We start from the raw sequence: 24,898 nt of genomic DNA on the forward strand, positions 1-24,898 counted from the left end.
TTTAAGGGCACAAAGGCAAGCCTAGTCTTATTTATGTCCACTGACACTATTTATAGGGCTCTCCCTTGGAAAGTGATTCCTTAAAGATCCTCTTTATCCAGAGTCTGAAGGTTAAAACAGCATGAAGTCTAGAGTGAGGTCTGAACGGGATCACAGAGCCCACGCCCCACCTTCTGATTTAACAGAGGAGCGGCACCTGTGTCTGCTCCGTCCTTCTCTCCTCTGCCTCCTCTATCTCTACCCTACACGTAGGAGTTTGTGTTACAAAGCCGCAAACAGCTCCAGGGGGCAGAAAAGTACCCTTTGGGGGTGAGCCCCACATTCCTTCTCTTGCTTTGGAGGGGGGTGTTTTTCTGCAGCCTGCAGCCAGGGACAGATGGGGCTAGGTGGAGCTGTGGGGAGGGACTGAGATCGTAGACACAGGTGATGCTGAGTGCCTGGGGGAAGAATGATGAAGGGGACTCTGAAGCTGTGCCCTGGTAAGCAGGGGTCCTTTTGGACTCTGAAGATGCCTCTTGTCATGCACCCCTACTGTGACTCTGAATGTCCTCCCAGGGCCACAAGATACTCTTTGGAAAAAAAGGAATGCAGAAAACCCAGCCTACCCCCTGAAAACGAGGCATGGATACAAAAACAGAGTTGAAACTTCAGGGCTGAGGTTTCCATGGTGGCCCTACTCTGCCACTCTTCCTATTGGCTGGGCCTCCTGCTCCAGCTTTAGCAACAGAGGCTCAGATACCCATCTCCCTCCTGATTGGCCAGACTGTGCTGCAGTGCCATGGCAACAGGCGCAGAGGGACCAGTCTCTGCAGCACGACTTGAGTCACCATCCACCTGGGGTGGAACTGAGATCCAGAGGGCTGCCTGCAGACGATGCAAAAGGGAACAGGTAGCCCCCACCTCAGCTCACAGTCAAATGGGGACCCCTCCTTGGTTGTCTGGGGTTCGGGAGGTTGGTGGGCTTCTCCCCTTTATCTATCTTGCAGCATCTCCCCAGCCCTTCTCTTGCCCCAGGGCTGCTGTCCCCTGCAGAAGAAAATCCAAACCCTTGGCAGTGCCAGAGGTTAACTCATTTGCCCCAGGTCATGAAAGTTGCAAGCCAGAATTTGAATCTATATCATATTGCTTAACTTAAAAGCTTTAGAGATCCTTGCTAGAGAATCCTGGGGTCCTTTAAAAAAAATAGATGATTTTTAAGAGTAGTTTTAGATGTGCAGTAAAATTGAGCAGAAGGTGGAGAGATTTTCTATAATTCTTTCAATTTTAATAGTAACCCCCTTTTTATTCTTCAAATACCTAATGCTTTCCCAAGCACTCTCCCATCTAAGTCATTATCAGATCCTCAGAACCTTATGAGTTTGGCAAGTCAGGGAAGAATAACTTGTTTTATAGATGAGAACACCAGAGCCCAGAGAGGGTAAGCAGTTTGTTCCATGTCACACAGCTTGTTAGTGCCAGAGCCTGGCTTCCAACCCAGGCCTCCTGAATCCTTATCAGGACTCTACCCCCAAACCCTTGACTTACCTATACAGGGGACCTCCAGGGAAGTTGGAGGGCTGTTCTGAGGGGTCCTCTCGTCTGTTCAGAGAAGAGTGCCAAGTAGAATCAGGCATTCCAGTGCTTCCAATGTGGACCCAGGGTGTAACACCGTAACTCAAGTCCCTACCAGGCAACTCCTAAATGTGGCTCCAGTTCCCAGGGAGGGTCTGTCCCCTGCAAACCTTGCTCTTCAGACCCTGCCCCTCCACCACCAGAGATGTGAAGAAATACTCATAAGCTTAACGTATGGGTATCCAACCAGTTTAAGGTTTCTGTGTGCTTCAGGTACACCATCTCATTGCCTCCTCATCACGGCCTTAGGTGTTAGGTGTTCACTGTCCACTATTTATAGATGCAGAAACTGGTGCTCAGGAAGGTCAGGCTGCATGCTAAGGTCACGTAGCTAGTTAGCCGTGCATCTGGAATTCCAACATGAAACCCTGAAAACAGGCCTGCTTGAGCAGTGGTGCTGTGCCCTCTGCCACTACAGAATGCAGCTAGTAGATCCAAAAGGCATCTGAGAGCAGATTCTTTTGATCTTGGGTGTGCATTTTATCCTTAGTTGAGGCTGTGGCTAGACCTTTTTTTGGGGGGGTGGGCACTGGAAAAAGGCTCAGAGGATCTGCCTTGTTTTAGGGACTTAGAAATACTTGGCCCGTAGGAGTGACTCAGTGTCCCCAGCACCGTCTCCTGCTACCCAGCTTTGCAGCCCTTTCAGGAGGACGTGGCTAGGCTGTTGTGGTTGGCAACAGATGTGGAGGAGAGAAAACCTGTGACGAGTCTGAATCTGAGCCCCTGCTGAAAATGAACGTTTTGGCCATTTCCTCTTCTTCCTGCTCAACTCAGGCTCCCTGAAGCTCTTGTCCCTGAAACAGAGCCCAGCCACCTGGCCTGCCCTCCTGCCCTCCCAATGGCACGGATTTGGGAGGACATCACAAGGCGGGAGCTCGTGCCTGCCACTCTGCTCCCCTAAGGGCCACACCAGCAAGGGGCAGGCACATGATTTCACCACCAGTAACAATTTGCAGCATCTTCCCCACGCCTGACACCACAAAGGCACCAGGGAGATGTCAAGGAACAATCCGTTATGGCTCCTGCCCTCCGGGAACCTGCTGCCTAGTGGAGAACACGTCTGTCCGGTAAGTCCATTAGGTGAATAAATGCTTGGACAGGATAAAACAGGACAATGGAATAGAGAGCAAGCGGCAGGGCATGTGCTGTCTTAGCCAGGATGGTCAGGAAGGGACTCTCTGAGGAGGTGATATCTGAGCAGATGCCTGAATGAGGAGGAGGCAGGTGTATCAGTTACCTACTACAGGTAACCCCCAAACTGTGGCTTACAACAATTATTTATCATTTGTCAGGAGTCTGGTTGACCTGGGTGTCCGCGGCCTGTTTCTCCTGGTCACACATGTGGCTGCACACAGTTGGAGGCACAGTTGGGCTGGATTGGCTGAGAAGGCCCTACTCGGACATCTAGGAGCTGGTGCTGCTGTTGACTGGGGCATTTCAGCTCCTTCAGGTGGCCTCTCATCCTGCAGTTGGCTAGACCAGCTGCCTCACATGGCTGTCTAGGGGCAGCCTGCCAGGGTGAAGGCAAAAGCTGCATCCCTTTTGAGGTCTAGACTCCAAACTCATAAAGGGTCACTTCTGCCATATTCTCTGTCCAAGCAAGTCACGGGGTCAGCCTGGATTCAAGGCAAGGGGGATGAGATACCACTTCTTGAAGGTGGAGAGTGGCAAAGTATTTGTGGCCATCCTTAATCTGCCACATCATTTAAGCGGAGATCTTTGGGAAGAATGCTTCAGGCAGAGGGAAGAACAGGTGCAAAGGCCCTGAGGTATGATGGAGTCCAGAGCCTGAGCCTTGAAACAACTGGTTCTTCCACTTCCTCAGGTGGGAAGTAAGGAGGCTTCCTCTGCCTCCTTTTCAGGTATACAGGATGTGGGAGGTTTTGCTTCAGGGAAGAGTTAGGACTTTGGTTACTGGCTGCTGAGTAAGAGGAGAATAAATGCAGTTAGCTCGGCCTGGAGTCCTCCGAGCTCACTGGGATTTGCTGACCACCATCTGGCCGGCAGGTCACAGGAGGATCTGAGGGCTGCTGGAAAGATTGCTCTCTGTACTGGATGGCGACTGAACTGGAAGGATGGGCCCCAGGGGAGGCTGGGAGGAGGTAGGATTCCAACAGGATCTTCAAGGCCACATTATCTGAAGTTCAGTTTTAACTGGGCCTCCTGTATTTTCTCTGGCAGCCCTAAGTGTGAGACCACAGGAGGGTTTTAAGCAGGAGACGACATGGTTGGATTTACGTTTTGGGAAGCTTCCAGAGTTTTTGGGAAAACACACTGGAGGGAGACCAGGAAGGGATGGAGAATGGGGGTCCTGCTTTGCCAAGTCAGAGAAGCGGAGCCCTCCCCCCCAGGGAATGGGGGCATCTCATCACGTCACCTGCCTCCCCAGCCAGGGGGGAAGCCTTGGATAAATCCCTCAGCTGATGCAGGCCTGGTCAGACCCCAGCTCTGCCATGTGGGCCTCTGGGCTGGTGTGCTCCCTCCTAGGCCCTCAGTGTCCTCATCTGCTGCATGAAGGGGTCAGAGGATCAGAGGGGACAGTGCACCAGGACCCTCTGCTCCTGCCGTCCTGGGCTCTCTGCCTATCCTCTCTCTAACATCACCCCTAGGTGTTGCCCAGCATGGTGACAAGTCCAAACCTGAGACCGTTGGCTCCAAGGTCACCCTTCCTGTGCCCCCCGCTTCTTCCTCCCCATATCATTGGCCAATGATTGTGCAAAGTGCCGCCACGTCCTCTGTCCAACCTCAGGCCCCATGCCTGGCTTAGCAGAAGGGACTCAGCATTTGCTGAGGTCCTATACCACATGATGAGCTGGGTCCTCTACCTTACTTGTCTCATTTAATTCTTCACAAGCCCCTCAAGGAACGTATTATGCCCGCTCCACACATCAGAGAACTGAGGCTCAATGGTACAATTGCTGCCCAGGTCACACAGCTGTGCAGTGTGAACCTGGGATGGATCCCAGGCGTGGCTGGCGCCAGCGCTCTGCCCTCCCACTGTCTCCAAGAAATGTCCCCGGGAGACCCTAATCCCCATATATTTATCACTTGGGCTCATTCAGCAGTCCCCTTGTCCTGCTGCACGCACATGCTGTCCTGGCTCTTTCTGAGTTAAGCCAGGGGCTAGGAAGGGTCATTGTAATGCTCATCTGCTGGGGGCTTTCCAGTTAATGCAGCTCTTTCCCATCAGTGCCCTCCTCCCGACCCCATGGAGGCTCTGCACACCCCCCTCCAGCTCTTCTAGCCTGCAGCTCTGCCGCAGTGGAGTCCACATTAAATATTAACAGGGTAGCTCCTGGCACCGCTGTGACGTCAATTAGTAGGCTGCTTGGTGAGGGCGGTGGCTGCCTTTCCAAGGTAAAGTCATGACCGGAATTCAGCAGGCTCAAAGAGCATCCCGGGGGGCCGCTGTCAGGGCTCCAGAAGCTGCTGCTAATGTAAGGCTGGCAGGAATCCAAAAGCTTTCCTCCCACCTCCCCTGCTCCCTCGGGGCCCAGGTGGCATCCGGATGCTGACACAACGCATTCAGTCATCTGGCAAGTATTCACTGAGCACCTGCTGTATGACAAGCACAGCCCTAGGCTCTGGCAATACAGCCATCAGCGTGGCAGAGCCCTCGCATCACGCAACTTCCCTTCTGGCAGAGGGGAGGGAGAAACAGTCCCAGTGCAGAGGGGCGACCCCAGAGCAGGGACCCACTCCAGCCTCAGGCCAAGGGATCCTTCCAGAGAAGCTAGGGTTATGCTGAAACCCGAAGAAGGAGCCTGCGCTGGTGTGGAAAAGGGGATGGGTAAGCATTTCAGGCAGAGGGAACCGGATCAGAGCTCAGATCCACCCCTTGCTAGCTGTTTATCTGCAAACTGGGTTCCCACCTTGCCGGGTTTCTCTGAGGACTGAAGTCATGGCTAGCTATGGCAGAGCTCAATGCATGGGAGAGCTCAAGGCTGTCTGTTTTGGAAACAGCTCTATGCCTTTCCATAATTCCTTCACTCTGCCAGGCCTCCTACCCCCATTTGGTGAGCAGAAAAACTGAGGCTCAGAGGGCAACCTAACATACCCAGAATTATGTACGTATAGACCCTAGGCTGGATGCATAACCCCCGGCTCTGACTTGGGCTTTTTGCCATTCTCCAGCCATAGGCAACCTAAGCAGTTGGCTCAGCTCAGTGAAACACAGAACCCCTACCAGCTCCATTTCCAAGGCCAGTTCAGCATTCTTTGAGGTAAGGCCACAGCTGTCCAAGGACAAGCCGAGGCCTGGGCTTTGGGAGGCCTGGGCATAGATCTGGTTTTGCTGTTAACCTGATGTGTGACCACAAGCAAATTACTTTCCCTCTCTGAGCCTCAGTTCCCCATAGTTAATACTAGTACCATATTGCCTGGGTCTCTCATCTTCCCAACAGCTTTGGCAAAGGAATTATTTTATTTTTTTACAGTGTGTCCTTTTTTTTATTTTTTATTTTATCACATGTACATCACAGTGGTTCAACAGTCCCCCTCCCATTCCCCTCCTGCCCATACCCACTCTCCTCCTTGGTAACCACTAGTTGCTTCTCAGTGTCTGTGAGTCTAATGCTGTTTTGCTTTGTTTCTATACTCCACAAATAAGTGAAATCACATGGTATTTGTCTTCCTCCACCTGGCTTATTTCACTGAACATAATACCCTCTAGATCCATCCATGTTGTTGCAAATGATAGGATTTATTTTCTTTTTATAGCTGAATAATATTCCACTGTATATATGTACCACATCATCTTTATCCATTCCTCTATTGATGGGCACTTAGGTTGCTTCCATATCTTGGCTATTGCAAACAGTGTGGCAATAAACATGGTGCATATATGCAAAGAAATTATTTTTAATTCCATATTAAAGATGAGGAACCAGTCTGATAGGGGCAAAGTGACATGCACAAGGCTACACTGTAGTTGGGGGTCAGATTTGGAGCCAGGCCCATCTGCTGGTCCACCATGCTGTGCTCTCTCAGAGTAAGAAAGCAACCTGAGTTGTCTCCATGATCCTTATTATGAGTCTGCTTCTGTGAGTTTCCTGTCAGAGGCCAGTGATTTCATGGGAAGGGCATCTCAGGTTGGACTGATCCTCCAAGTGTCCCCATTTAAAGGAGGTAAAAGCATTGTTACAAGTGGCTGGTAGGCAGCACCCGCTCTCCCTGAGACACAACCTCATTCCTCCTGGCACTCAAACAGCCCAGCAGGGGGTCTAGCATGAACAGCAAGAACTGTTGCAATGTGCCCATTTTATGGACAAAGAAACTGAGGCTCAGAGAGGTGCACCAACTTGAGTACGCTTCCCCAGCTACTGAGAAAGAGCTGGGATTTGAGGAGGGTCTGAGTAAACGCAAGGCAACCCCATTCAACCCAGGAGCAGTCTTCTTCCTTTCAGCCCCCTCCGAGCCCCTGCAATCTTGCCTTCCTCCCCCTTTGCTCCCTCCCTTGTTTCATCTTCAACTCAGTGTCAGTTAGTCAGCCAGCTGACTTAGAATGTTCCCCCTCTGCAAGACGTTAGCCACTTGCAAAGAGAGTGCTCCTGGTGGAATTTCTGCAATATGCACCTGGTGTCATCAGATGCAATTAAGCATTCATGGAGGGGTGCACCCTGGGGGACTCAGAGGATGAATGAAACGCCCTGTCCTCCAGTATTCAGATTCTCCAAGGGAACTGGCAATTTCCTAAGGAAGTGGGAAGCAGGTGGTATAAGTGCCAAAGAATGTGAACTTTTTAGTCAGAAAGATGTGGGTTCAAATCCTGCCTCTGCCCTTACTAGGGACATGAGCTTGGGTAAGTGAACTTCAGTTTCCTCATATGTTTAATTGGGTCTAAGTGGAATCCCCCACCTCACAGCAGGAGTGAGGATTCAAAAAAATTGTGTGTTAAATTGCATAGCAGAGTGCTTCATGCCTATGTTTAGCTGGCCAATAAACCGCAATCCTGCCAAAATAACTCAAGAGTCACAGGGGGAGTGGGCAAAAGGGAAGAGTGATTCTTGACCAAACACTGCAAAGGCTCCCTAGAGGAGGTGAGATTTCACCTGGGTGTTAAAGGATGTATGAAGCAGAGAAAGGGGTAGAGGCATGGGAAAGGATATTCTAGTTGGTAGAGACTTGGTGCAAATGGGCCTTAGGATGTCCGGCGAGTAGGTGATGAGCTTGGGAAGGTGGGCCAGGCTCAGGTCATGAAGGGCCAGGTGGAGGAGCTGATATCTTTTAAGGGGGACAGGGTCCTACCTGTGACCCAGCTCGGTGCTATGTCTGCAGAGACCAGCCCCCACCATCAGCCTTCTCCTGTGACTTTGGTTCCCCCCAGATCCCTTTGTTTCCTGAGTTGGGGCCATCCTGCCATTGATGTCTGGAAGAAGACTGAAGGCTGTGGCAATCTGCTCACCTCCTACTAACATACTGGGGAGGAAAAGATGTTTTTCGGCATAGCTGCCTGGCAGGAACCCTTGGTGAAAACTCAGGGGTCTGCTCCCTTACTTCCCAGGTATGGTTTAAGCAGGTTTAAGCAGCAGTTGATGACCCTTATGCTCAGAGCTCAACAACTGAAAGAATGTGCTCAGGCTCCCAGGAGGTCAGAGGCAGCAGTGGAAAGACCAGTGAAGGTTAGAGTGGGCCCGGATTCTGGTTCCTACCTCCTGGCTGTCTGTGCTACAGTTGGGCAAGACACTTAACTTCCTGGGCCTGTTTCCTCTTCTGTAAAATCAGACCTTACCTTAAGCGAGTGGAAGCGCACTGCCAGACTGCTGCCCCAGGGCCTGCTGTGGAGTAGGTCCGCATTGCCTTCTTCCGCTCCACGTATTAACATGATCCAAACACTGCTCCTTTGAAGCATCCCCGTTTCGTCCTCTTGAGTCACCGAGCCGTTGTTTGCTGAACTTCCAGTGGTGAAATGCCCTGGACCTTCAGAGCTGGAAGAAAGAAAGATCTCTGCCATTCACCAGCGCAGGCTTCTGTTTGGTTGACAAGAAATCCAAGGCTCAGAGGGGAGAGGTCAGTGCACTCTCAGACCCTGTCCTCCAGCTTTCCCAGACCACAGAGCCCCTCCCACCTAGCCCCACCTCAGTGGGAACCATGAGGAACTTGACACAATTATCCAGATGGTTCCAGCCAATCTAGAAAATTCTGGCAAACACAGGTTCTTTGACCATCTGCAGAAAGGAAGCAAAAGCCTTTTTTGCCCTCAGGTTAACAGCGATTCCATAAGTGGCAGCTTTGCCTTGTCCCCCAGAGCTGAGCAGCTCTGAACAAGCTTTGGGGCAGGGGGCAGGGGCAGGTGCTAAGGATGGGGCTCTGAGCTCCTCCAGCTCACAGATTGCAGCTACCAGGACATTTTTGCACTTCTTAATGCCAAAAGTTGCCTTGGGTGCCAATCTGCTCCCAAAGCAGTTCTGAAACAGTGGCGGAAGGCTCTGGATGATCCTGAAATCCGTGCGTTGGGATTGATCTTAGACACGGCGTGGGTGGTGGGAGGGGGTGGGTGGAATTTGGTATCAGCAAAAGGACACTGGGGCCAAAGCAAATGGCAGAATGTGGGCATGAGTGGGGAGGTTGCGTGTGACTTCCTTGCCCATGGAGCAAGTGTCTGACCCTTCTAGGTCTCATTTGCCTCATCCATGTAATAAGGATAACAACCTCCTTTTGAGAATTGTGAGATAATATATAGAGGGAAAGTGTTTACCCTTAGGCCAGGCAGACAGCCAGTGATTAATAAATAGGATCTGCTGTTGATGCTGTTGGTGATGGTATTATTACCACTGGTTTCAGATCATCAAGATTACCTGGGCAGCAGGAGACCTACCTGCATTTGGGGAAAAAAACTTAAAATCCTATCTGGGTGACACTCACCCATGGGCAGGCAGCCCCTTCTGCTCAAGATGGTAACCATGCCAACAGTGTGAATGCCGTCTTTCTAGAACAATACCAGGTCTTCTTTGTAATGTATCCCTTGGTGTCCAGACTTCTCAGGGAGCTCAGAGTCCCAGAGCACCTGAGAAAAAGACAGGATGTGCCTTTTCTGGGTCACTTACCCACTGGGCTCTGGCGGAGGGTTCTGGCCTTGCTTTGGAAATCCAGTCCTGCTTGAAGAGCTGTAGTTAGCACTGGCTGAGGGTAGGACACAGCAAAGAATTAGTTATCCAACAGCTGTGATGGCTGGTGCCTCCAATGGCTGGCACCCTGCAGGCACAGTTCTATTCTGTGTGAGCTCTCGCCAATCCCTAACCCTAAGAAAGAGGTTTGTTTAGTCCTGTTTTATAAGGGTACTCAGCTGGTAACGAGCAGGGCAGAGTCTGAGCTTCAGTCCAGAGCTTTCTTCCCCATTGCACCACACCAGGTAGAGACATAGCAGACTCGGCCCCCTGCCCTGGGAACCAGCTCTGAGATCCAGGCAACACAGCATGTTTGACCTTAACCATCAGCCGGTCTCACCTGGTTCAGAGGCTCTTTTGGGAGTTGTTCAAAGGCTACATTTATTAATGGGACTTAGAGCCCTGGGAGTAGCTGATTTGTCCAAGGAGGTTGTCCTGATTTTATTTATGAGGCTTTGGGGAGTTGGTAGCTCTCTCCCTGGGTGAAGAAGGTGGGTGCTGTTAAGTGTTTAGGCTGTAAGAGGAGAGGTATGTGTGTACTTTTTACAATATGAATGACTCCAAAAGGGGAGTCACACCTTGAGCCCTTCTCAAAATACTGCAGGGCAGCGTTGGGCCTTCAGGCATAGGAGTCTGAGAGACCTGAGTTTGATTCCTGGCTCTGCTGATTACTAGCTGGGTTACTTTAGTCAACATCTTTGAGCAAGTGCCCTCATCTGAATAATGGGAACAGAAACTGTACCTACCTTACAAGGGTATCTTGAAGAAAAAAATAACACCCATTTCTGCAAAGCTCATTGCCCTGCGCTAGGAATTAGGTAGCTCATCCTCATGAGTGGTGTGAATGAGGTTGCCCAGGAAACGACAGAGTGAGAACAGAGAGCCTGGGACAAAGCCCTGAGGAACCCCAGCAGTAGGCCACGGGAGGCCAAGAAAATAAGCTCACACAGGAGACAGAAGAGTGGCAGAGCAGCAGAAGGAAGACGGGAGGGCGCAGGGTCATGGGGACTTAGAGGAAAGCCTGTCTAGAAGGGGTGAGCACTTGTGCCCAGTGCAGCCAAGGGGGCCAGCCATCTTGGATTTGACAACAGGAGGCTGCTGGTGGCATGGTGCTGACTGCCTGGGTAGAGCGCTGCAGAGCCTGGGCTGAGGGGTGGGAGGGAGGGGAGGAGGTGGAGACAGTGAAGTTTGGTGAGAAGGCAAGAAAGGCTTCATGGGAGAACCAAAGTGTCCCCATTTGACATTTATAAACTAGGATGCTCCAGACTACCTATTTTTCACTGTTTTGAAATAAATCTCAGTCCAACATGACCATAAAAACTACAGGGGCCCTAATCTCTCTAAGAGCTGGAAGGAACCATGAAAGTCCCTCCATTGCTGGCCCTCCACCCCTCTCACTGGAACCTCGCCCTCACAGAGAGCAGGACAGACAACTAATTATTACGTATCACTCTCTTTACAGATATTCACTAGGGGAAAGTCAGCCTGGTTTGTTAACCTAGATTCCATTTGTAGTTGGCAAATGTGACTCTTCAAAGCATAGTAAAACCTGGGGTGGGGGCCTCCTCCCAGACCTACACCGAAATCCTGTTTCATGGATGCTTAGGTCCTCATTTTAGGGAGAAGGCCTGGGAGGTGGGAGACCTCGCATAGAGGCCCCAGCTCTGCTCACTCACTGTGTAAACTCTCCTCCTCAGACCTGTTTCTCCTTATGCAGGTTAAAGGGTTGGAATAGTGACTCCAAGTGTCCTGCCAGCTCTGACATTGCAGGATTTCTATTCAGAGCATTTAATGGTCTAAGTCCAATTTCCAGTTGGTAAAACTAAGGTCCAGTCCCTCCGTTCCTCCTTTGATTGCATCTTACTCTCCAGAGCAAGATTCTTGACCTGAAATTGGCTTCTACATCTCTCGTGATTCCCAGTTACCTATGGATAATGACTCAGATCTTAAGGCTGGCATTTAAAAAACTCCATTATCTTGTTTTGCTGAGCATCATTTCCTACTGCCAGGCCTCTCACCTCCCAGATTCTGTGTCTGATTGCTAAGCCTTTGCCCATGCTGGATCCCACTCCCTAATGGCCCTTCCTCTCATCTCCCTTCTAGGTCCAGCTTACCTCTGCACTTGCATATTTAAATTTCCTGTTCTTAGGCAGGGGCTTTATCTTACTCTATAGCTACTCTTTCCTGCAGTGCTGGGCGTGCAGAAGGTGCTCAATTATTCTCAAAAGGCCTAAGGTTCCTCTCCTGTGCTGCGCTTGGCACCTTGTACTTAAGTCAGCTGTGTTTTAGTCACTTGATAGTTACTTGTTTGAGGTCCAGCCCAGTCTATGAGGGACCCCTAGGACATAATGACAAGAAGGGGCTAGCTTAGAGACCAGCCCCCTCCTTGCCACAGGAGAAAGTTTGGCCTGGGTCAGAACCCTGATCCTGGCCCATCATCTAGACTGCGTAAACTTGAGCATTTCACTAATCAGGCTTTAAAATATGGGGACTTCAACTGGGCCCACTTGCGGCGTGGGTGGTAAGGATATGCGGATACAGGCCCAGCACTGGGGCAGCTCCTAGTGTCTTGACTGTTACTCATCCCAACCGCCACCCGGTCCCTCCTCTCCTGGACGATGCGGGTCTGCCCGACGTCACTTCACAGGGTTAGGAGCGCAGCTCCGCAGCCCGGTGAGTGTGCGAGGGCGCGCGTGTCGGGTGGGGGAGGGCAGTCCCCAAAGGCCGGACCCCTCTCCTGCCCTTTGTGCAGAGCCAAGTTCAGGGTGTGGCCCCCGAGCCCCTCGGCCAGGCTGGGTCCGGGGCGGGAGATAGGGCGGGGGCGGCCCCATCCGCCCTTGGGGCACGCGGCCTCCTGGCTTCTCCGAGCAGTAGGGTTTATTAGCCTTCGGAGCCCCGCTCAAGCCAGACCTCCACGGGACTCAGAGGCGCTCTTCAGGGCGGGGCTGTGACAATACGCTACCTGCACAGCCGCCCTCCCCGCGCCCCCTCCTCCGGCTCCGCAGTTCCGACCCCACTCGCCCTCGCCCACCTCCACCTCTGCGGCGGTAAACTGCAGCACTCACAGGGCGCCTGCGCAGCTCTGGGGCGGGGCGGTGGCGGCAGCTATTTATAGTAGGTGACGTCACCTTGAAATAGACCGTTAGGGCCGGCCCGCCCTTCCCCCACCACTCCCGCCACTCCCCGCCGCCCGACCCGACTGCTCCCACTGCGCAGGCGTCCTGCCACCCTCCCATCCCCCTGCGCGGCCGCCTCTCCTCCCTCCGCGGCGTTGGCGGCGCCAGCCACAGCGCGCGGGGCGAGCCAGCGAGAGGGCGCGAGCGGCGGCGCTGCCTGCAGCCTGCAGCTTGCAGCCTCGGGCCGGCCGGCGAGCCAGTGCGCGTGCGCGGCCTCCGCGGCGACCGGGGAGCGGACGGGCGGCCGAGCGGTGCGGGGAGCGAGGCGAGGCCGAGCGACATGGGGGACCGGGAGCAGCTGCTGCAGCGGGCGCGGCTGGCCGAGCAGGCGGAGCGCTACGACGACATGGCTTCCGCCATGAAGGCGGTGAGCGCGCCGGGAGCCCGGCCGGCGCAGGGGAGGGATGGGCGACAGGGCGGCTACTCCCCCCGGGCCCGGGCGATCTCGCTGGGCGCGGCCGCAGCCCGCGCTTCCCGCGCCCGCCGGCCGTCCCGCCTTTTCCTGTGGCCGGGCCGGGGTGGGGTCCCTGGGGAGGGAGCCCCCGGGGTCGCGAGTGCAGCCCGCGGCGACGGGCGGGGGTCGCCGCATCCTGAGCCCCGGGGTGGGGCGAGGGGGTGCCCGAGGAAACGTGAGGCAGCCACATTCTTCGTTGCAGACCCTTCTGTCGGCCTGGGGCTCGCCCCTTCTCGCATGCCCTCTAAACCCAGGGTGTAATGAAGAATCACCTAGTGAGTGGCGCCCTGTCTCTGCCAGTTTCCCGGCCCACCCTGAAGTCTGTGTGATCCCGATCTGCTCTGCTCTGCTCACCGAGCCGTCCTCTCCCTCTTCCCACTCCCGGGGACTGGCTTTGTGTGCGGAGACCCCCATCCTGCATTCCAGGCGTGGACAGGGCGGAGGGCGGCGGGCGTGGGGCCACACTTTCGGGTTTGCTGCTCATACTCGTCTTCCTGGAGGTTGAAATGAGACGTGACTTCTAGGTGAGCCGAGCCTGTTTGCCTTTGCATTCCCGAGACCCTCCTAGATGGATTCTGCAGCTCGACTTCCGGTGAAGGAGCCGTGCCTGGCCAGCCACACCCTAGCAAGGACCGTGGGTTAGACACCACCTGCTTTCTGAGACCTAGAGTTCCTGTTACACTCACTGTCCCTGTCTCTTAACATTATTTTAACGTTTACTCTAAATGAACATACCTCTGCGTCAAGGTCACACGGTGGTAGAACTGCAACTGTGGCCACCAGTGTGGTATATACGTTCATCCAGTGTACAACCTTCTGAGACCTGGAAGGTTCTGCCTGGGCCCCACCTTAAACCTAAGGATTGTGAAACCCTAGGGGTGGAACTCAGAAATAACGCACTTACACAGCTCTCCTGGCAGTTTTCAGCCGGTCAAGGTGGAGAATTACTGCCATGGATTATAGCTCATTTGCCCTTTTGCTGGTCTTGTGAGGCGATTTCTTAGGGAAGAACCTACAGATTTAGAAGCTCCTAAAATTTGAGTCATTTGAAAAGCTTTTAAGGCTTTGATATTATATGAAATATGTTTTTGAAGGCAGTATTTGGGATTATCCAGATTAAGAAAGATACTCAGAGAGTTGTTTTTCCTGTGGTGGTCCTGTTACACATTGAATTAGGTGTGTGTGAAAACCACCACCACCAGAGTCCGTTGTGGATCGCTGGCGGGCCTGACCTGAGCCCTGGCGTGCCGTCGTGGGTGAGACAGGAGCTTTTCATCCGAACCAGGGATAATCTAGATTTGGGGCCTGAAATCTGTAGTTCTGGTGCCCTTTTAAAGAAAATGAATGTAAAAATCAGTTAATTTTGCAGAATTAGGACTATGAATGCATTTCCTTGGAAGGGGCCCTGAGCTTCATTTTCGTGGGGATAAAGCCATACAGCGAATTTCTGCCCACCCAGCAAGTCACATTTAAGTAAGCCTCTTCTACCAAATAAGTGGTACTGGGATCACGTAGGCAGAGGCCTCTGGACATTTTAGTGAGGCCCCCACTCTGAGTGCCTGTGGTGTTAGGAGCCCTTTGAGGAATAAGGAAGGGAGGGGGGTTGGAAGAGAGGTGAATTGTGGTTAAGGGAAACTGACTAGAAGTTACATCTGGAGCCACAGGAAACCTGAGGCAAACGATATGGGAAGTAAGGAAAGAATTGAGAGAGGTACCAGAATGAAATATAGTCCCATTATATTGGAAAATAAAAGAATTGGCTTTCTAGTCTTCATAAGGAGGCTTGAAAAATGCTTTTCTGCAGCTGGCTGCCTGTGTCCATAGATTTTTCTCTGAGACTTTAAGGTAGCATTTTGCAAACTAACAGACCCTTCTGTGTACTGGGAATCTTAATACTTGGATCTGTGATGATCGATGGCTTTGATAAGCCATCATCAGCATTGAAAATCCAAGCTCTGTGTTGTCTCAATTTTGATAAACCATTCCTTCAAGGTAACAACGATTAAAAAAATATGAACTCTGTCAGTATGCCTGTTTCATTATAAAATGTTTCTGTCATCTGAATTAATGGAATATATTTATTGGAAAGAACATGGCAGGGTTCAGTGGAAAACTTTTACCTGGTCAGTTGATATATGTTAAATTCTTAATGTTATTGGGAAGACTTTCTTCATTTTATTAGTATCAATAGGCCTTACATGGAGTTATTGGAAAGAGTCTGAATTCCAGTAACCCTCGGCTTGTCAGGGCGGTGGAAGGGGACAGGTAAGTAGGCTGCTGTAGGCAGGACAGAGCCGCATGCCTCAGCAAGGAGTGTTCCGAAGCCACCACTCTATGACCTTGGAACTTAGCATCTCTTGGCTTTGGGTCTGAGGTGTAATGTTGACGTTACTGTCAAGTCGGTTTTTAGTCTTCCTTCTAACCTGTTTTCCCTTTCCTTTACAATTTAAATGGTCACCTTATAATATTGCCTGCCTGTAATGGTGTTCCTAATGCTACCAGCGTCACCTGGAGGATGGTGTCGGTAAGCTTTAAGAAAAGTCATGCGTACTGGAAACAACGCTGTTGGAGCACAAGTTGAGAGCTGCAGTTCCCTGCCTCACCGCATAATTTGAAGAGGCACGGAATGTTTCTGAAGTAAAGGGGTGTCTTCAAGCTCTCCTCATCTCATACCTAGTAGCTTATAAAAAGTGTGATAGTGTGAGGAAACATCGAGAAAAATTCTAGAACCCAAGTCCTTTGTAGGCTAGGCTTGGGATGACCTTACACAATTCATGACCTCTGTAAAATGGGTGTAATACCATTTTAGGAGAACTATGAAATAAACCTGTGAGATTAAAATGTCAGTGCATAAGATTTAAGTGATTTAGGGAGAGTATAAATAACCAGGTAGATTTCTGGTGAATATTTATGGATCGACATAATGCAGTCATGTCTCATTGCCATAAGTCATCTATGATACTGAAACATAGATGGTAATTGTGAAGGTATAAAATGTAAAATATCAGTTGGGATAACGGTATGTTGATACATGCTTGCTTACAGAGTTGATTAAGGATAGGGGGAGATATGTCTGAACGGGTTAGAGGATATCTGTAGAAGTCCTAAGGGCAGGAAGCCACGCTGCCGCTTACGCAAACAGGAGCCAGAGAGGAAGAGGCACTTGGCCCACCAGTGGGAAAAAGGCTCGTGTTCCAACAGCTGGGAGATGATGGGAAGTAGGGAAAGGAGCAGGTGGTGTATAAAAGGATCGTGGCTGAGTGGCCCAGGGTGAGACAACTCGAGTTGCAGATACTAAAAGGTGTACCAAAACTGGTTAGTGTGAAATCTTAAAGCCACATTGGTAATACTATGGTGTGAAATTCCGATAAAATGATAGCCTGTTTTCCATGAAATGGTCATTTATAGTGTTGTTATTGCCTGGTTATATTGGCTGGAGGGAAGAAGGCTCTGGATTCCTCTTCAGCAGTCTGGATTAAAGCAACTCCACGTGGTGAACAGTTCACATGGCTTTGCTGCACTGCAGTGGGAGCTGCGGCCCCTTCCTGGGTGCGGGATCGCCGAATTGCCCCCGGAAGAGCTCCCACAGTTAGGGACCCCACTCGGCCTGGAACTGTATTGGTGGTGGGGTGCAGTTGTCCTGCTTTTCCAGAGGTGGCTTGGGAGGGGATGGCCCAAATGAGTATCCCGTGTTACAGTTCAAGTTCATGGACTATGTTTCGTATTTTACTTACTAGGTGCTCAGTAAATTGTGGCTGTTACTTCCATGTTCTCATTTAATTCCATGTTCTCTTCCTGGACACTTAATTCAGTTTTACAAGGGAGATTTAAAGATGTTAATTTTTCTCAAGGTCAAGTTGTAAAGTGAAGATTTGAACTCTTGAATTTAAAGCTGTCACTTTAACCACTATGCTAAAGCCCCCTGAAACTGAGGGCTAATGTTTCTAGTATACTTTTAGGTATAATAACCATTGTCATCACTGGTGACTAAATTCCAAGCCTTTACCCGAATGGGCTTACTGAACAAATAATTTCATCTATTAGATGTTCATTTTTATTTTTTTTTGCCATGTTTGATTAAAAACGGAATCCAGCACTTCTGGGTCTTAGCTTCAGCAGGAGAGCATAAAAGGCAAACTCACAGCATCTGGGTTCCGCTTGTTCTGAAGACCAGGAGTTTTTAGCATAAACACGGTACTAACTGAATTTGAGTTCCTGCCATGAATTAGGTGCAAGACTTAAATTATTTGAAATTTTTTCATGTCCTTGGCACCAGTTGTTTCTTCATGTTGCCTTTAGTATGTTTTATGTAAGCCTATAGGCTCCCAAATTCAGTCCCTAGGTTGGTACAATTCCTAGTTTCCAAGGTGAGGCTGCCAGTCCCCCGTTCCTGTCTGGGTGCTCCTCCCACTCCTGCCCTCTTTGGTGGTGGCTGTTTGAACTTCCCTGTGATGGAACTGGGCACAGCTTCTGAATCAGCTTTCAGTCCTGGTGCCTCCAGGGACGGCAGCATGCAGTAATGCCATTCACATGGGGTTGTGTTTAATCCCTGCCAATCCCCATGAAAATGTTCAATTAAGCCAAAAACAAGAAAAGGTGGTCTCTTCCTGCCCTTAGGACCCCTGTAGACATCCTCTACGAGTGGATGTTAACGATCGGAACTCACCTGCTCTGAGCTTGACGCTTAGCCTCTGGCCAGCAGAACTGCCACCTCACCCAGTGAGGACAGGAAGTCTTCCTGTGCCCGGGCAAGTGGTGACCGACTGTGGGTGTTCCCAGTTTGAGACCAGGCAGAATCCTCACTTTCAAGGCCATTAACTTAGGAAAGAGTTAGCCAGAAAAGATCTCATCCCTCTAGTTCACTTTTAAAAACACCACCACCAACACAGGTTTCTGTTGAAGAAGCTCAAAGATTTTATGATGTGGTTGTTTACCTAATCGTGCCTGAGAGTTGTTTGCTCCTCTCTCATCACAGCGAGCTTGTGGTAGGAAGGTAGTTTGTGGGTGTGGTACCCATAAAAGGTGGGGTGGTAGCGCGCGTGAGTAGCTGTGAAGGGTGGGAGGGCGGCGGTGTAACAGTGGCCCGAGTTGGCAGTTCAGGGTGGCATTTTTTTGTTTGCTCTGTTTTACTTTTGAAGTTGGATGTTCCCAGATTAAGAACTTTAAGTTTTCCCAAATAGTCCCTGTGCTATTTTTGGCAGTGTATCTATTTTTACTCACAAACACATAGTTTATTGCCTAGTGAGTTAGTGGGAGGACGCCCTGAGGGATTTTTGAGTAATCCAGTGGTGTCACTGGAAGATAAATGAGCTGGTAGCTGACCAGGTTATTCGTGACTCTTAGTACAGCTCTGTAGTCTGGGAACAGAGAAAGTGGGTGAACTGAGTGCCCCAGGGTTGGGAGTTGGCACAGCCAATGGCTGTGTGGTAAGGAAATGAGTCACGTGGCTGCCAGGGACTCCAGGCCTCAAAGGGTATGGAGAGGAGGTCCTTTATAAATGGGAACCGACTGTCAATTTAAAGTTTTCAGGAAGTGAGATTAAATGGGGGGTGGGTGAGCAGGTGAACAAGGCAGAGGCTGTGAGCTGAGTTGGGGGAGCCTCTTAGAGGTGGTGTAGCCACGTGAAGACTGGAATGGCTGTGCTGAGGGCAGCTCACGTGTGGCCGAAAGGAGAGAGTTGGCGTGGGGGTGGAAAGAAGGTCGAGAACCATTGTGGGTCTCTCAGATCTTGAAAATTTTTCTTGTCTTTGTTTCATATTTCTAATTAGAAACCTTTAGCAAATTTAGGATTGTAGATGCAATAAGTCCTCTCTGCAGAGTCTGCAGGTACTCATCTGCTGGTTTAGGGTTAGTGTGGGCGGGGCCTGGTACTGCTCTCCTTGGCGTGACACCACCAGGCCTTCCGGACTCTTCTTGGGATCTCCTGGCTCCTGGCATTTTGGAATTTGAAGTCTTGGGAACTGGCGCGAGCTAACATTAATGGTCACTCCTGATAGGTATCACCAATTAAGACCGGCTGTGAATCTTGTTCCTTTGAATAGGCCATCTGATTGCACTTGAATCTAATTTTCCCATCTGGGGAAGACTTCTTTAGTTCACATCATCTGGTCAAGTATAACTATCTGCCTTCCAAAAGTTTCCCTTACTTAACTGAGTTGTAACCCAGGAGTATTAAAAAGTACTATATTTAATTAGCATCTAGTTATTTCCTAGTTAGGCCCTGGCTGGGGTTCTAAGAACAATGCTTGCTTGCTTAGCTGTTAGTCACACTCAGCTGATGCTCATAGTGATTCATTCAGACTGGCAGGCAACCAGATGATCGTTACATAAACACTAATACTCCCAGTAAATGATTTTTCTTGTGAAGGTGTCATAAATATTGCCTAGTAGCCTTTTTTGGGAGTTTATTCTTGAGGACGGGTGCACAAATTCCTGAAGCCCATAGATACATCCAGATTTTGTTTATGTTAATTTAATAGTGTCAACCTTATACCTTCCACCATGCCTTGTTGCTTTTTATTGTTGCTCTGGAGAAGTGGAATCAGAATTTTAGAGCTGAAAAGGTCCTTGGAGTTTGGCTTAGGGCCTTTTTTTTTTTTTGATTCTGATACCACCCTTCGTACTAACACCGTGTGTGATACATGAATGTGTTTCAGATAAGTACTCAATTTTAATGAAATACTCTGGGGAGTTACCTGGGTGTGTATCTGCAACAGTCTAAAACAGCTTTGTTAATTACAGGATGAAGTATATAGTGATTCCTTATGGATATCATTTGCATTTTAATGTCCAGTGCCCTTAGATTTACTTCCTGCACAATCTAAGAAGCTCTCCACATTCAGTTCTTGCTTTATGTTTTATATTGACTATAGCCCTAGAAGAGTGAGTCATTCTAGAAGGTTCAGACAATCTGAGATTTGTCAGAGTACATAATTAAAGGAATTCCCTGGGTTATGTCTAGTTTATAGAAGGTACGAGCCAGTTTAGCATTTTGATTTATAAAGGTTGCTTCCTTAAAAGACCAGATTATCAAAGAGATACTTACAAAGTCTGTTTATATTTTGAAAAAAACAAATGTATGTGAGTGTTTAAAGGCACTTACTGGAGGAGAAAACGAGTGGGGTTACAGATCTTCACCTGGATTTGAAGGGACCATGGAATTCGGATTAGTAGAGAGGAGATTGCCCTGGACTGGAGCAGATCTCAGAGAGGTGTGGACACCACTGCTGTCTGTGAGGAGGAGTGAGGAACCCGGCTTGCAGGCAGCTGTCCTGGGGGATGCAGGGGGTTCATTTGTAGCCAAAGACCACCCTGGAGAAAGAAGGGAGGTTGGGTTGATGGAGTTGGTAAAGGAGGAGTCACAGCCCTAAGGGTTCATAGCAGGGATGAGGACTGGGACAGGGAAGGGGGGAATGAGAGGAGGGTTGAGGGTATTTTCACCTTGTCCAGGGTTTATTGAGGGAGGCATGGGGGAGGGGGAGATGGTTCCTTTTTTCACTTTTTAAGAACTTGGCACATGTTTTCTAATTTTATACATCAAAGTCATATTTGTTGCTAATGTTCTTGAATTACAAATTTTTCAAATAAACCTATCATTTTTGTATTGTTTCTTTAAAATTTTTTTGATTTACTACTGCTCAGTCTTCTCCATCCATGTTAAACTTGATATGGCGTTAATGACTTTCTCTGTTGAACTTGGCTTCCCTCTCCATTGCAAGAGTTTCTGTCTTTGAGTAATACTATTTTTCGTTGAATGTTTTATGGTTTCCTAAGTGCCTTTTTTTTTTTTTTTTAAGATCTTTACCAGTAAGCTGTATAATTAAAGGAATTCCCTGGGTTATGTCTAGTTTATAGAAGGTACGAGCCAGTTTAGCAAGTTGATGGCTCTGCAGGAGCCCAGAGCAAAGTTCTCTGACTCCAAGGCTGTATTAGTTTCCTAGGGCTGCTAAACAGAGTGCCACAGACTGGGTGGCTTAAAACAATCATTTTATCATCATAGTTCAGAACACTAGAAGTCTAATATCAAGGGGTTGGCAGGGCTGTGTTCCCTCTGAAGGCTGTAGGGAAAATCTTTTCCTCGCCTGGCTTCTAGTGGCTCCTGGTATTTCCTTGGTGTTCCTTGGTGTTCCTTGGCTTGTGGACACATCACTGCAGCCTCTGCCTCCATGGTTTTCTCCCCATGAGTTTGTCTCCAAATCTCCCCTTATAAGGACACCAGTCACTGCATTTAGGATCCACCCTAATCCAGTATGACTTCATCTCAACTTGATTACCTCTTACCAAATAAAGTCACATTCACAGTCACCAAGAGTTGGGACTTGCACATAACTTTTTGGGAACACAGTTCAACATCACAGCAAAGCCCGGGGCTCTTTCTATTAACCACATAACTGGTTCACCTGGACTTGGTGTCATGGAGCACTACCTGAAGGGGATTACAACTTGTGAAATTTAACATTTCTACTTAAAATAATTCATCTTCTATCCTTGGCCGTCAGGATTTCCTGTCAGGTAGGTCAGAGTAAAGCTTGCTGCAGACTAGCTGTGCTTCCTGGCAGCAGAGCCTGGGGGCACTTGACTGTCATTCACATATCCGTTTTTGCTTGGGGGAGGCTGGGTGTACCAGTGAGGTTTCCTGTGTAACCCACACAGCGAAACTGGCCACTAGATCTGTGTGGTGTTTGATCTTGTCTGTGAAGCTCTTACCTATTAATAAGTGTCTGAGGGAGTGTGTTGTTTTTTTCTAGAACGTAAAGGTGGAAGTAGAATCTGGAATAGACTTCCAGTCTGTAATCTGAACATCTGACAAGGGAGTTCTATGGTCTCCTGTTGACAGTATCTTGTGCTAAACCTCAGGCTTTCTCACACACCGTATGTACCACCACCTCACAACCTTCCCATGATGATCTTTATCCCCATACCTCTACCAAGATGAAGGCAACATCTTGTAAGGCCTGAATTAGGAATTTCTCAAAGTCCTTATCATTTAATATTGAGAGTTTCAAGTATTATTTCTGCCATTAGACTACAGTTTTCCTTCAGATAGTACCTATGTCTGACTGGTTTTTCTCCAGAGGAGCTTGTATCTGATCCTGTTTCTGAGAAGCGTTGTTGATCAAGTTGAAGATTTTTCCCAGATTTTCAGGCTTGGATCTCAGTGTTTATCTTTTTGGGATTCTGCAGGTGACAGAGCTCAATGAACCTCTCTCCAATGAAGATCGAAACCTCCTGTCTGTGGCCTACAAGAATGTGGTTGGTGCCCGGCGGTCTTCCTGGAGGGTCATCAGCAGCATTGAGCAGAAAACCATGGCTGATGGAAATGAGAAGAAATTGGAGAAAGTTAAAGCTTACCGGGAGAAGATTGAGAAGGAGCTGGAAACAGTGTGCAATGATGTCCTGGCCCTGCTTGACAAGTTCCTCATCAAGAACTGCAATGATTTTCAGTATGAGAGCAAGGTGTTTTACCTGAAAATGAAAGGCGACTACTACCGCTACTTGGCAGAGGTAGCTTCCGGGGAGAAGAAAAATAGTGTGGTTGAAGCTTCGGAGGCTGCCTACAAGGAAGCCTTTGAAATCAGCAAAGAGCACATGCAGCCGACGCACCCCATCCGCCTGGGCCTGGCCCTCAACTTCTCCGTGTTCTACTACGAGATCCAGAATGCGCCCGAGCAGGCCTGCCTCTTGGCCAAACAAGCCTTCGACGACGCCATAGCTGAGCTGGACACACTCAATGAGGATTCCTATAAGGACTCCACGCTCATCATGCAGCTGCTGCGGGACAACCTCACCCTCTGGACGAGCGACCAGCAGGACGAGGAAGCGGGGGAGGGCAACTGAGGGGCCTCCGGGCCCGCCGCCCTGTCTTCGCCCACCACCCCCATTGCCGCCGATTCTTCCTTGCCACAATCACTAAATACCTAGTGCTAAACCTATCTGTATTGGCAGCACAGCTACTCAGACCTGCTCTCCTGCCCCTTGGGAAGCAGTCAGATAAATCTTCATGGGCAGTGCTGGTTGGGTGGTTGCTTTGAGCCCACAGGAGCTCCCTTTTCCAATTGTGCAGACAAGTGCGTCCTGAAGGAGGCATTTTACTATGCCTGTTGATCTGTGTGAAATGGAGGCGAAAGCAATGGGCAAGTTTAGAAAGGAGAGTTCGCCAACACTGGCTCCTATTGATATTTAAATGATCCGTTTAGAACAAGCTGATAGTGTTTTGTTAAGCAGTACAACTTGTGCATGCAAAAGTGAATCCCCCCCCCACCTCTTTTCTTCAGCTAATGGAAAACTTAAGGGAAGCTGATACAGAGAGCCCACCGGCTCCTTCCCATCAGCTTTATAATAAACTGTTTAATGTGAGGTTTCAGTAGCGCCTTGTTTCTGCCTCTTTAAATTATATGCACAAACGTTCTTTTCAATGCAATGCATCTAAAGTTTTGATACCTGTAACTTTTTTGTTTTTGGTTGCAATTGTTTTAAGAATCATGGATTTATTTTTTTGTAACTTTTTGGCTCTTGTCCTTGTGTATCCTGACAGCACCATGTGTGTTAGCCCATGTCAATCAAGATGGGTAATTATGAAATGCCAGACTTCTAAATTAAATGTTTTGGAATTCAGTGGGTAAATAAATGCTGCTTTGGGGATATCTTCATGTGTATAGTCTTCATTTTTCTCCTCTCTGAAGGAGCTGTGTAACAGGTCACCATTTTGAATCCTGGTTTGAGTCTCAAACATTGAAGCATTTTTAGTAAGTTTTCTTGCTCTCTAATCCCATTACACATTTTGCAATATACACTTAAAGCTGGTGAGTTTTAACTTGTTTTCTGTGGACCCAGCTAACATAGCCTCTTTGATCCACTCTTCTGGTCACCGGTGCTCCTAGGGTGCTGAGGAGAGCAAGATGCTGTCTGCCACAGTACAGGACCTCTGTGAAAGGCATGTGTCGTTTAACTTGGGAGGGTGTTGCTCAACCCGCCCTAGAATGTTGGTTTATGTTTAATATTCAAGGTAGATAATAAGCTTAAGACATGTCCTCCATTTAAAAAAATATTCTTTCTGTATTTCATGTGAACTCTTCACAATTTTTACCACCTCTAGTGTGGTGCCCAGGACCAAATGGGCTTGTTAAATGGATTAGTTTAGTTACACAAAGGTCTTGAACACCTGCCCTTGAAAGCTTGATGCTTGATTGGTGACAGTGGCCTTGATCCAGTCTCTGTCCTTGAACTTTATGGTGGCGCCCAAAACTGGAAAGTTTAACCTATTCTGAAGTGAAGTTGTGACCTATGTGTTTATAATAAGTACTCCTTAGCCTGTTTCAAGTTGGCCTGATTGCTATCTAAGAAGGCTATCGAGTTTTATTTCAGATAATAGGTCAGCTGTCTTAGAGCTACAAGCTTTATTTGGCCCAGACACTTGGCTTTGACAAGCAGTATGTAGACTTTAAAACTGTACTTATACTTGAAATGCTGTTAACAGGAAGGGCTTTAGGAAAAGTACTCGTATTTCCTTTTCACAACTTCCTTGTGAAATATTTTGTCCCCACCTGGCAGCT

At 49.1% G+C, this 24,898-nt stretch overlaps 2 protein-coding genes across 6 annotated transcripts; one reads left to right on the forward strand and one right to left on the reverse strand.

Annotated features, from left to right (window-relative positions):
* Positions 1 to 2,521: 2,521 nt before the first annotated feature.
* On the forward strand, positions 2,522 to 23,989 carry YWHAH (tyrosine 3-monooxygenase/tryptophan 5-monooxygenase activation protein eta). Of its 2 annotated transcripts, none has more exons than XM_073223198.1 (2): positions 2,522 to 2,678; positions 22,530 to 23,989. In XM_073223198.1, exons 1-2 carry the CDS (start codon positions 2,607 to 2,609, stop codon positions 23,181 to 23,183), a joined length of 726 nt encoding a protein of 241 aa, XP_073079299.1. In that variant the 5' UTR covers positions 2,522 to 2,606; the 3' UTR covers positions 23,184 to 23,989. The 2 variants fall into 2 exon arrangements, with proteins under 2 accessions (XP_073079299.1, XP_036849238.1); XM_036993343.2 differs by lacking the exon at positions 2,522 to 2,678 and adding an exon at positions 13,033 to 13,259.
* YWHAH-AS1 (YWHAH antisense RNA 1) lies at positions 2,710 to 13,174 on the reverse strand. 4 transcript variants are annotated; one of them, XM_073223197.1, is made up of 4 exons: positions 12,748 to 13,174; positions 9,657 to 9,732; positions 8,342 to 8,537; positions 2,710 to 3,794 (listed from the first exon to the last, which is right to left on the reverse strand). In XM_073223197.1, exons 1-4 carry the CDS (start codon positions 13,172 to 13,174, stop codon positions 3,762 to 3,764), a joined length of 732 nt encoding a protein of 243 aa, XP_073079298.1. In that variant the 3' UTR covers positions 2,710 to 3,761. The 4 variants fall into 4 exon arrangements, 2 of the variants coding, with proteins under 2 accessions (XP_073079298.1, XP_036849334.2); XM_036993439.2 differs by lacking the exon at positions 2,710 to 3,794 and adding an exon at positions 6,111 to 6,662; XR_012125701.1 differs by lacking the exon at positions 2,710 to 3,794 and having other exon boundaries at positions 6,083 to 8,537; positions 12,782 to 12,893.
* Positions 23,990 to 24,898: the final 909 nt, after the last annotated feature.

This window comes from Manis javanica, chromosome 15, assembly GCF_040802235.1.
Source record: "Manis javanica isolate MJ-LG chromosome 15, MJ_LKY, whole genome shotgun sequence".
NCBI classification, from domain to species: Eukaryota; Metazoa; Chordata; class Mammalia; order Pholidota; family Manidae; genus Manis; species Manis javanica.

Bases quoted from the DNA above. Each gene is read 5' to 3' on its own strand.
- YWHAH (XM_036993343.2), top strand. From the start codon at position 13,173: ATGGGGGACCGGGAGCAGCTGCTGCAGCGGGCGCGGCTGGCCGAGCAG. The intron at 13,260-22,529 runs GTGAGCGCGCCG...GGGATTCTGCAG, and splicing joins TGGCTTCCGCCATGAAGGCG to GTGACAGAGCTCAATGAACC.
- YWHAH-AS1 (XM_036993439.2), bottom strand. From the start codon at position 13,174: ATGTCGCTCGGCCTCGCCTCGCTCCCCGCACCGCTCGGCCGCCCGTCC. The intron at 9,733-12,747 runs GTGGGCGAGGGC...TCCTACCCTCAG, and splicing joins TTACCGCCGCAGAGGTGGAG to CCAGTGCTAACTACAGCTCT. The intron at 8,538-9,656 runs GTAAGTGACCCA...TCTTTCTTCCAG, and splicing joins CCTCCGCCAGAGCCCAGTGG to CTCTGAAGGTCCAGGGCATT.